Source organism: Epinephelus moara, chromosome 1 (assembly GCF_006386435.1).
Source record: "Epinephelus moara isolate mb chromosome 1, YSFRI_EMoa_1.0, whole genome shotgun sequence".
Classification (NCBI taxonomy): Eukaryota; Metazoa; Chordata; class Actinopteri; order Perciformes; family Serranidae; genus Epinephelus; species Epinephelus moara.
Genome location: NC_065506.1, coordinates 25,116,963 through 25,128,506, shown reverse-complemented (window position 1 = coordinate 25,128,506; position 11,544 = coordinate 25,116,963). Strand labels below are relative to the sequence as shown.

The 11,544-nt window shown below is 41.1% G+C and overlaps 1 protein-coding gene across 1 annotated transcript; it reads left to right on the top strand.

Moving 5' to 3' along the window:
- Positions 1-671: 671 nt before the first annotated feature.
- Positions 672-11,467, top strand: cog4 (component of oligomeric golgi complex 4). The gene is made up of 19 exons (XM_050040135.1): positions 672-1,032; positions 2,694-2,776; positions 2,904-3,018; positions 3,174-3,348; positions 3,599-3,792; positions 4,256-4,361; positions 4,455-4,612; positions 4,694-4,752; positions 4,842-4,969; positions 5,088-5,206; positions 6,004-6,170; positions 6,286-6,451; positions 6,780-6,842; positions 6,931-7,044; positions 8,559-8,651; positions 8,731-8,814; positions 8,907-9,008; positions 9,263-9,391; positions 10,555-11,467. Exons 1-19 carry the CDS (start codon positions 898-900, stop codon positions 10,687-10,689), a joined length of 2,325 nt encoding a protein of 774 aa, XP_049896092.1. The 5' UTR covers positions 672-897; the 3' UTR covers positions 10,690-11,467.
- The last annotated feature ends 77 nt before the right edge of the window (positions 11,468-11,544 follow it).

Genomic DNA, 11,544 nt, shown 5'->3' with positions numbered 1-11,544 from the left:
GACTGTTCATGAATTGAGTTCAGAATGTAAGTTACTTGTAACGTTACATCTTCACACTAAAATAGAGGGGAACATTTGAAGGCTTTGTTATTTACAGGTTATTATGCAATTGTTTTACTGGTCCGGCCCACATGAGATCAGATTGGACTGAATGTGGCCCATGAACTAAAATGAGTTTGACACCCCTGCTTTAAAACCTCAGCAAATAAAAACCAAGGAGCAAAGCTTCATCACCAAGCAGGTAAATTGGGCAGCAGACCCACCCAAAAACAATATGAACTGACATGAGAGGGGCCTAGTTCTAGTTTCTGCTGTTAACTCTTTTATTATTTATGTTTATATGAGCCTTACATGATGCATTTTCTTAAATTATTTTATGAATTGACTCAGGAAACCTGAGGTAGAGTACTGTTTTAGCAAAAGATCACTGGTTGACTTTAGTGGCTCTAGGCAAAAAATAAATATACCTCAGCTAATAATATACCAATATTAGCTGAGATCGGTTATTAATTATTTGTTAATTTTGTAATTTGGGTGAATTCACACTTTAAAATGAACTTATGAATGGCCTCTTAAAATCCTAGGAAAAACAACGTACAACGCATGCGCAGTTGCGCAGTTTACACCCAGAATTTGTTTTCTCAGGAAGCGCTTATGTGCTGCTACGGAGAGCACCACCACCGTCAAATGGTGAACAGTGGATTTATGTCATAGATATTTAAGGACAATGTTACAGTCATGCTTGAAATCACGTTAACCCTATTTTTAGACGAGGAGGCAGCGTATCTTCTCCGTAACCACATCACCCTGCTAAAAGGCGCTGCCTGACAGGCTAAACCCAGGGAGTACTTAACTACCTGTGACGTGGTACGCTAGGTCCTGTATCGGTGGCGGAAGATGGCTGACAGCGGAGCCTTGGCAGCGAAAAGATGCGACTCTGGCTCACTGTCCTCCGTCAGTATGGAGACTATCTCCGCGCTGACGGAGCTGGAGGACCTGGAGAGAGTCTACCGGCAGCTCTGCGCGGAGGAGGTTCGTTTAAACAACCGTTAACGGCAGTTTGTTTGACGTGTACACTCACTGTCGTCATCCGCGTTAACTTCCGGGTCGCTGCAGGCTCAAAACAAAAACTCCATTCTGCTGAATTATTACTAAATCAACATTTTACAGTTCAGCGAAGGACTTGTCTTTGCAGGTCAGACTAGAGCTACTGTTTGCTATTTTCTAGAGAAGGCAGGGGGCAGGGTCAGCTGCTGAGTTAAGAGGCTACAAAATGCTTCATAACACCTGTCTAAATACCATAAATACCATAAAGTGATGGGTTTTTACTCTACATTAAGTTTCCCTATGACTGAGGGTGCTATTAAGACATTTGTGACCGCTGGTTTGTAGTTAATGGGTCAAACTGTTTGTCCCACCAACCTGAAAATATAAACCCTGCTGCTTCCAAGTAGGCTACATATTTCATGTTTAGATATCACTTCTCTCTATATAATTAGATGTGCCAGGAAAACACCCCAGTACCACCTAGAACTGTCACTTAGAAATATTTAAATGTGTTTTTCATTTACACAGACTGACATGAGTGCTCCCACCTTAGATCTTTACAACCTGTCTTTTAGCTCTCAGTGCACCAATTGTCACAATCTGTGTTGAAACTTTTAGAAGATATGACCTACTGATTGACAAGTATATCTGAGGAGATCACCTCACTCTCTGTATCACAAGTACAGTCACTTAGAAGAAAGTGCTAATTCATGGGTCATTTGTGCACAGTAAACTGTAATGGTGTGTCCACAATGATGGGTTTTTATCCATGCTTTGCGTCATTAAGCATAACAACAACCACAAAAGAAATCCTGAAAAGCATACTAGCAAATAGCATGCGCTAGGCTCCAAGAGCCTGAATTTACAAAGATGTGGGGCTCTATAACGGCCTTGTAAACCCTACACACTCGTCAACTAACTACTAATAATTGACACACTTTACCCTTCTTAATATACATCTACATATATACGTAATTGCTAAATGTATGTAGTTTCTTTACATAATTTGATGTATGTTTCCTGTGATCCAAACTTTCTTTGGGTATAAATTTTTAATTTCTCCTAGCTATTTGGGATCAGTACGACCCAAGAAGTGTCACAAACTAAACATTGTCAATGATAATTAAGTCCCACTGTCTTCAAACAAGTACCACCTAATTAACAGTGTCTCAGCTTTTTTCTGCTGCTAAAATTGGTCAAATTTGTTGCCACGTCAAACTACAAACATTATTAATCATAAATAAACATGTCTCAATCATAAAATGTGATCAGGTTTTGGACCTTGTCCACTTTTGTGTCGGGATCGACTGCAGACTGACTTGGCAGAGATGGTTGCCATCTTGTTTTTACATGGATTAGTGTATTGTGATCTTACTACCACTAGATGGCACAAAAAAAGTGTCCACAAATGAGAACAACGGGTTTAAGTACAATTAAGTACAAGGTCAAGTAAACCCAAAATGTGATGTCCTCATATGAGGGGTCTCAGGAGGATATGAAGGCAGTTGGACACACGTTAATAAAAATGTTAAAATCTATTACAGTAGTAGTGCGCTACACGGTATATGTGCAATGTGTATAAGATGCTCAAATAAAAATAATATTCTTGTTGCTCATTTCATGTTTTGTCTTTTTGTCTAATACAGAAAGAAGTGGATGCTGAGCTGGACAGACTGGTGGGGCAGGAGGGAACCATTCACACAAAGATGCTTGCACTGCAGAGGATGGGGTACAGTTTGTACAGATTACTGTAGTTTCAAAAGCACCTGATGGTCATCATTTATTTGAGCTCCAAACAACACAGTTAGTGTTTAACAAGAATCTGTTGAGCAACATGCTGTCTCTTTGCTCTACAGGCCCAACCTACAGTTGATTGGAGGAGACGCCAGCCAGCTGTCAGGCATGATCACATTTACCTGCAGCCTGGCTGAAAACGTCAGCCGCAAAGTCAGACAGCTAGACCTGGCAAAGGTAAATACAAACACTCATTCCCAAACCAGCAGATCAGAACAACAGTAAACATTGTTTCAAAAAAAGATCCAGATACAAGTTGTATTAATGACAAGACTGCTGTCCTGATTCACACACACTGATCTCTTAGTGTATGTGTTATTTTATTTTTGTAGACACGGCTGTATAACGTCATCCAGCGTGCTGACGATATCCTGGATCTGAAGTTCTGCACAGACGGCGTGCAGACAGCTCTACGTAATGAAGACTATGAGCAGGCTGCTGCTCACATCCACCGATACCTCTCGCTGGACCAGTCTGTTATTGAGCTGAGCCGACAGGGAGAAGAAAGTACGAGGCCTCTAGTTCTCTGTCATAGTGTATCACTCAGTATGCAGTCTTACACTGCAGGGAAGAAGTACTGTAATCTTATTTGATTATTTTGTGTTTTTATACGATCTTGAGGTTAAATATGTCAGAATAGGATTGCAGTTGATCGAAAAACTCTTCTTACTGTAGTAGCAATGTAAATCAGCTGTAAAACTGATGCAATGAATCTAGGCTTGCACTGTAATGGCGCTGATGTATCATGTCTGTACAGGCAGTGCTGTGGATGCCAGTCTGGTGATGCTGCAGGAGGCAGAGCAGAAACTGAAGGTCATTGTTGCTGAGAAGTTGGATGAAGCTGTGGCAGCAGTCGACCTCGCACAAGTGGAAAGGTTTTTCAAGATCTTCCCTCTGTTGGGCCTCCACCAGCAGGGCCTTGCACGGTTCGGCCAGTATCTCTGCACACAGGTAAGCTGTGTTTTCGGTCCTGTTTGTGTGCTGTGTGGCTGAGTATGTATCGAAAACTTGAATTAAGGAGGGGGGAATATAGGCTATGGATGGACCAATGAACATTCGGTATGTTTATGGTGCAGAGATTCAGGTGTTGTTTTAATAGGATTTCTTTACATATTTAACATTTTTGTTATCTTCTGTGCTGCACTTGAATACAAGAGTTTTGATACATGCGTTCCTTGGATCGCAATGTGTGTTTTAATGAAGATCAGATGGAGATTATGGATCCAGATGTAACTTTAAAAATTCTGTTAGCCAGGTGAAACATCCATGTAGCTGCAAGTAATAGGCTTAGCTCCTACAGTAAGAAACAGTCATTGTTTCATCTGATGAGACTGAATATAAATCTCACAAGCCATCTTTGTTTTTTGGACAGAAATAGTCACAGTTTGTGTCTTTTTCACACATATTCTCACAGCTTGCCTCCAAAGCTGAGGAGAACCTGGTCTTGGCCACAGGAGGAGACCTGGGCGAGAAGAGAGCACCGCTGGTATTTGCAGACACTCTGACGCTGCTGCTGGAAGGTGAGAAAACAGGCCTGATGCTCTGTGTTTGTGAACGGTTTCCTTTTTTTTGCTCGGCGTTGACTCCTCTGATGTGTTGGTGTGTGTTTACAGGGATCGCTCGTGTCGTTGAGACCCATCAGCCCATAGTAGAGACGTATTATGGCCCAGGTCATCTGTACACACTCATCACTCACCTGCAGCAGGAATGTGACCAACAGGCCCAGAAAATAGTTGACAAGTTCATCCAGCAGAGAGGATATCACAACAAGGTGTGCACGACATCTGAACTGCATGACATGACATTTTTACTGCATACCTCTACGCTCTGTGAACTTGTATCCCTCCTGTAGTTTCAGGTCGTTCAGAGCAGCATGATAAAGAGCATGCCGGGAGAAAGGATCGAGCCCAGGTATGTTTGTCTCCACAGCATCTCACAGCACTCCCCTTTATGTTTGTCTCTATGATGTTTCTGTTTAAGCATCTGTCTCACGTCAACAGGGAGCTGGACCCTGTACTGACTGAAGTAACCCTGATGAATGCAAGAGCAGAGCTTTACCTGCGCTTTTTACGCCGTCGCATGCTCGCTGACTTTGAAGTTGGGGATTCTCAGAGCGGCGCCACACAGGGTATATTCACACTAACATGTCTTAATGCATGCACTTTTTGCGATATGGAGCTAAAAATCTTTCAGCCTGCAAATCTAAAATACTTTTTTTCCTCTTTTGAACTTTTCTGAACACCCAGAGCATCAGCAGAATGTGGAGAAGCTACTGAAATACTGCTTGCTGAGCACGACGATGCAGGAGCTGATTGGCTACTATATTCCAATGGAGGAGTATTACATGAGAGAGTCTGTCAACAAGGTACATTACTCAGTTTTATGTAGTATTTGTTGGGACTGGGCAATAGTGAGAAAATCAAATATCACAATATTCTAGTGAAACATGTCAATCATCTCCATGTTCTGTGATGGTGCACCTGCTATTGAGCCTTTTGGCAAGTGCAGACCACTGTTCATGGCACACGTGTTGTAACCCAATCATATGATGCAATATGACTTCTCTTCTTTTTTAACCTCCTTCTTTAAAACCAGAAAAGGACAAAAACTAGAATCCAAAATAGGATATCCGAAATCTAAGATGATATATAATCTCATATCAAAATACCAATATAATATCAATGTGTTGCCAGCCCTAATATTTGTCTGTTTGAGAAAAAAATCTTAAAGGGAAAAGGAAAGACGACTGTTCGAAAATGATAAAAATCTGAGTGTGTGTGGAGTTGGAAAGAAGTGAGCTTGCTGTACATCTGTAGCCCACTCCTCATCTCTGTTTGAGGCTACAAGCTCAAGGCTTCACTCGCCACTACTATCATCACACACCTCTCTAACCACCTGCAGGAAGTTAGAAATGTGGATATTGATGTATGCACCAGATTTTGATGATGAGAAGTAATGTGTCTCTGCCTCGCCTTTACAAAGAAATAAATGTGTGTCACCTTTTAAGTGCATATTTGAATATATGATTGAAAACATGTTATGAAATTGTTCTCAGTGCCGTTAAAGTAATTTATGTGTTGAACTTTTGTATTTCACGCATTTAACGTAATTTTTACTCATTAGAAATTATTAAATATAAGTAAAATCAATCTTCCTCCTCAGGCTGTTACCATGGATACCTATGAAAAGGGTCAGCTGACCTCCAGCATGGTGGATGACTGTTTCTACATCGTGAAGAAGTGCATCAGTAGAGCTTTATCCAGCTCCAGCATCGACTGCCTCTGTGCCATGATCAACCATGCCAACTCTGTACTGGAGTCTGACTTCAGGTGCTTTCACATCACAGTTGGCATATTCACTACTTTTCTCTGTAATTTTTACACCTCTTCACATCTCCTGTATGTATTTTTCCTCTTTCCTGCCCCGGCTCTCTGCTCCTGTCAGGGAGGTGTTGTATAATAAGCTGCGGCAGGGCTTCCCGGCTACGACGCTTCAGGACATCCAGCGTGGCGTCAGCAGCGCAGTCAGTCTGATGCAGAGCAGCTTGCAGCAGGGGAAGTTCAACACAATGGGCATCGAGAGCACTGAAAACGCCAAGGCTGCATTTCTGGTGAGATAATTACACACACACATCCTCACCTCGCTCTCAGGCAGCATCTTAGAAATTGTTTGCTGGATTAACACAACAAGAGGAGCAGTAATTTAGGTGAGAAATCAGATGCATAAATAAGCTCCTCCTAATTTAAGTGAGGTAAGTAGTGCTTTAATTTTTAAAATGGCACTTAGCTGGAGGAAGAATTATTTCAAAAACCTTTTAACGCATTCGTCAAAGGGTAAATTAGAATCAAGAAACACTTAAAGATTCATAGATACCAGTTAGACCTTAGAAATAATTCTGCACTAAATCATACTGAACCACCTTTTTCTGTCTACATCAGGTGACTCTGAATAACGTTGAGGTGTGTAGCGAGAATATCACAACTTTAAAGAGGAACCTTGAGGTAAGTGCAGCACTATGTATCTCCTCTGATCACTTTGTCATTTGTGGTTATAGTTGCTTTAAGATTTACTTTTTATTTTTACTTGCAGAACGACTGCTCCAAGTTGTTCAGTCAAGGCGCCGGCTCTGGAGACCAAGCCAAGATCGAAAGTTGTTTGTCCGACCTCGTCAACACATCCACCAAGTTCAAGGATCTCTTACAGGTTGGAGACACACGCGCGCACACACACACACACACACACACACACACACACACACACACACACACACAATCATTGATAAGTGCTCATCAGCGGAGAGTTATTTACTTATTTACAGTAGCTGCTATGCAACAGGGAAAAGTTCTACCTGTGTCTTTTTAAATGTTTAGTTTGACAGATGAGTGTCTACAGCAGAGGGAGGAATATGTCATATATATTTATTTAAAAATTATTGAAATATCTTTTCTAAATAAATGTATTTTTTTAGGAGATAGCTGCTCAAACCACTGGTGTCAAAGATTAAGACTGAAATCCTGCCGCAGTTTCAATTTTGTCTAGCAAAGCAATACAAGACACATGTTTGCGGTCTTATACTGTAAATTTCTGTAAACCTGTGGGTCTGTGCTGCTCTACAAAAGCAAAAGACCTCATCTCACCAGAGCTGAGAAATGACTATAAAGCTGATTTAGTTTCCAGCCAAATTAATTGTAGGCATAATATTGGAAATGTGGCAATCATTTTTGTTGTTTGTCTTTCAAGTTATTCATGTACATAAAAATCATGAGCTCAAACTCAACCTTTGACCCTTGTAGGGAAATTAAGGAGGTCAACGTTTGCATTGTCTGCAACATAACAACAGGTCATTAAGGCAGAAGACATTAACTTCCATTTGATATCAGACTGTGTTGATTATAATAAGCAATATACTGTGTGATAATTACTATGACCTAGACAGGCTCTAGTGTTATATCATAAAACTATGCACTTAATATAATATGAACATGAATTAACCAATCAATTTGTGTGCATGCGTGTATCATCACCCACAAGGTGTCTTGTCGGGCCAGCGTACAGTCAGCTATAGGTAGTTTTTCAGCTGTCAGTCGAAGCCTGAGTTGCACTTGCATGGACAGAATGACAGGCGCAACGTTGATTTCATTTTGTATGATTTACAAACACTGTTAGCTGGCTAGCCAACTGGTTGTTTGTCCTGGTTGCTGTGAACTCAGTTTTGATTGCATATGGGAGTAGTGTTCCAGTTCCCTCACTTAGCTTGCATTAGGTTACATTCGCTCGCACTAGCTATTACTTTCTACCATAATCTGCTAATCTGTTTTCAGCAGTCTCTTAACTGTGTCTGGGTATCAGTGTTTCAAAGCCATTTCCACTGACAATTTCCCTCGGGAGTAGTGGCCCTTTCTGATAAATGGCTAGGTTAGACTAACAACATGTTTGCTCTTTTTTCAGCCTGCATACAAATGGCGTTTGCATGTTGAATGCTTTTGTGTCTGACATAGAATACTGAGTCACCACACTTTGAGATTAACCTTACTGTGGGTAATCATAGCAGTCTAAGCTTAATGAAACACCTTAGGTGAAGTTACAGGATGACAAAGTCATTTTTGACCAAAAGAAGTTGAGTTTTTTTGCCTTTGCGTGGCAGCATAAGCCTCTTTGTCTCTGAGTGTCCAGTGAGTGCTAAAAGTTTCACACTCTGATGTGATTTCATTTCACAGGAGGGGCTCACTGAGTTAAACACAACAGCCATAAAGCCTCAAGTCAAACCCTGGATCAGCAGCTTCCTGTCCATCTCACACAACATAGAAGAGGTAACAGTCTCAGTATAATGAATAAAAATAAACCTGAAGTCGTCAAACGTGTCGCTGTAACAGCTGTTGTTCCACGCAGGAGGAGTTTAATGATTATGAAGCTAATGACCCCTGGGTGCAGCAGCTCATCGTTAACTTGGAGCAGCTCATGGCGGAGTTCAAGGTATCTTGTCAGAGCTGCATTTCAGATACAACTCCAAGATATATATGTATCCTTTCTTCTTATTTTTAAACTTCTCTGTGTGTCCTTATCAGACCGCCCTGTCTCCTGTCATCTACGACACGCTGACCAGCCTGATGACAAGCTTAATATCTATTGAGATGGAGAAGACTGTCCTCAAATGCTCATTCAGCAGGGTGAGCAGCCAGGCTCAGCCACAAGGTGGCACTGAGCACCCGTCCGCATCACATTGCATCACATCACTGATACACATGTGATGAGGAGCCTCGAGCAATGATTTATTAATGAGTCCAGAAAGGCCTGCTTCCTTTTGTCACGACAGCATCTTCCTGTTTTTAACCACAGGGTGTTTACAGGAAGCCTCTAGATAAATGTTGACACGTTTACGCCACTTAAAATCCATCCACTGTTTCTGATCCTTCTGTTGCAGCTCGGAGGGCTGCAGTTCGATAAAGAGCTTCGGTCTCTTGTGGCGTACCTCACCACCGTGACCACCTGGACCATCAGGGACAAGTTTGCTCGTCTCACACAAATGGCCACCATCCTCAACCTGGAGCGGGTAACTTGGATCATTTTACACACACATACACAGAATAATGAATTAATGTTATGTTCATGTTTATGGCAGTTTACACCAGTAAGTACATTTACTCAGGTACAGTTTTGATGTACTTGTGCTTCACTTGAGTATTTCCAATTTATACTTTTAATCCACGAGATTTCAATTGGAAATATGGCACCTTTACTTCCCACTTGTGTCTGACAGCTTTAGTTTAAAGATTAATATTTTATTTAGCAAACATGTCACCATTTTCTAAAATATGATACATTCGTATAAAATAACTACCTACAAGATATAAAGCAGTTAAATCAGCTCCACCTCCACAAACTACAAGAGTAAAATGAAGCATCCGCGTGACCTCGCAGTCTCGGGTGCTGACCATGAAGCTGAGTTTCCCCAGTTTAAATCAGGCCTGGGACCTTTTGTTGCAAAATCCAAAAATATAACTAAAATACTACAGTGAAATGCCAATCACACATTCATGTATCAATAATAATCATCCAGTAAAATAATATATAATGCTGTAACACTCACAGGTAGGGATGTTTGTAACAGCTAATTTCCCTGACATTTAAAAAACGACAAGAAGACACTCAGAAAACAGTCAAAGAGCAGCACAATTTAATCTGTCAGGTTAAACATTGTTCAAAAAAATGTGCATAATATAGGAGCAATTTGAAATTGTTGATCACATTTTTAATTAACAAACCATATTTGAAAAGCAGCTGAAATGTGTGGCACTTTGCATATATTATCTCTCAAAACAACTCATTAAATAAAAGTTAACAAATAACATTCATTGCAAACAATATTCTTTAGGACAGGAAATCTTGAGGAAAAAATGCCTGATTATTAAAACAGCAATTGCATAAAATAATAATTAAAATAATACATTTAGCCTACTAGTATTTACGGTGCCGTTTATGCGAGGATAGAAATGTATAATCAATTAGTTGACTTATCGCGCACATCGCTACTCACAGGAGCAATTTTCTGCATTATGAGTACTTCTACTTTTTATGTTTAAGGACACATTTTGTTGAAGATATAGAAGACATTTTGTTTTGTACTTTCCACAGTATGTTATTTCTACTTTTACTTAAGTAAAGGATGTGGACACTTCTTTCTGATTCACTCACATGTGCCTATTTATACTGCAGGTTACTGAGATCTTGGATTATTGGGGCCCAAACTCAGGCCCCCTGACGTGGCGACTGACCCCTGCGGAGGTGCGTCAGGTTCTAGCGCTGCGCATTGACTTCAGAAGCGAAGATATCAAGAGGCTGCGACTGTAACTCACTCTGCTGGTTATCGCGGATTGCCGTGCAGTACCTACCTTGTGATGCTTTCCCCTAAAGAGCTCTGCACAATCCAGGTTTAATCCATGTTTCTGTAAATGGATGTGGGCAGGGCATGGGCAATGGCCGGGGATTTCTTTCTGTCTGAAACATAAAACACTCATCCTGGAGATTTCAGTCTGGTTGTTTTAGACTCTGCCTTCTGCTCCACACCCTGCTCATGTCAGCCTGTATCAGAGTTACAGCTCAGGGGCATGGTTTGTGGGTAATGTGGCCGACAGGTGAAGGATTTGATTTGAATGATGTGTAAAATATGAAATAATATTCTCTTAAATGTGTAATTAAAAAGTGTAATTGTGTCACACCGGGAGTTCCAACCTTTTAACCTGTAGCTGGTTCCGAGAAACGAGGACGTACTGGGACTGAGGAGCGGAGCTCTGCGGCTGTCAGTGAAACAGAGCAGTAATGAACATCATACCCATTAAACTGACAGAAGCAGGTCAGACAGCTGATCCAGCCTAGTCATTCAATATATGAATAGCTCCTTGTCTGTGATGATGGAACACTTTTAACCTAATAAATTGAGAGCCGCCGTGCAACGCCTCTGATCCCTGCCATCCGCCACATTCCACGAAGTGCTGCCCTATTGCCATGCAAGACCTGTTCCCAATCTTTTATACATATTTCTGACACTAAATACAAAGCTGTGTTCACCAGGCAATGAAGCATTAAAAGTGGTCCATTCTCATAATGTTCAGCCTAATTTCCTGGTCTAACCTTAATTCTCTGCGCAGATTAAAGCAGGTCAGTGTGTATTTAAACTTCTGCTGAGAGGACAGCGCTGCGAGCGCA

Excerpts from the sequence above, each read along its gene's own strand:
- cog4 (XM_050040135.1), top strand. The coding sequence starts at position 898 with ATGGCTGACAGCGGAGCCTTGGCAGCGAAAAGATGCGACTCTGGCTCA. Across the intron at positions 7,045-8,558 it reads AGTTCAAGGATCTCTTACAG|GAGGGGCTCACTGAGTTAAA; the intron begins GTTGGAGACACA and ends TTCATTTCACAG. Across the intron at positions 9,009-9,262 it reads TCAAATGCTCATTCAGCAGG|CTCGGAGGGCTGCAGTTCGA; the intron begins GTGAGCAGCCAG and ends CTTCTGTTGCAG.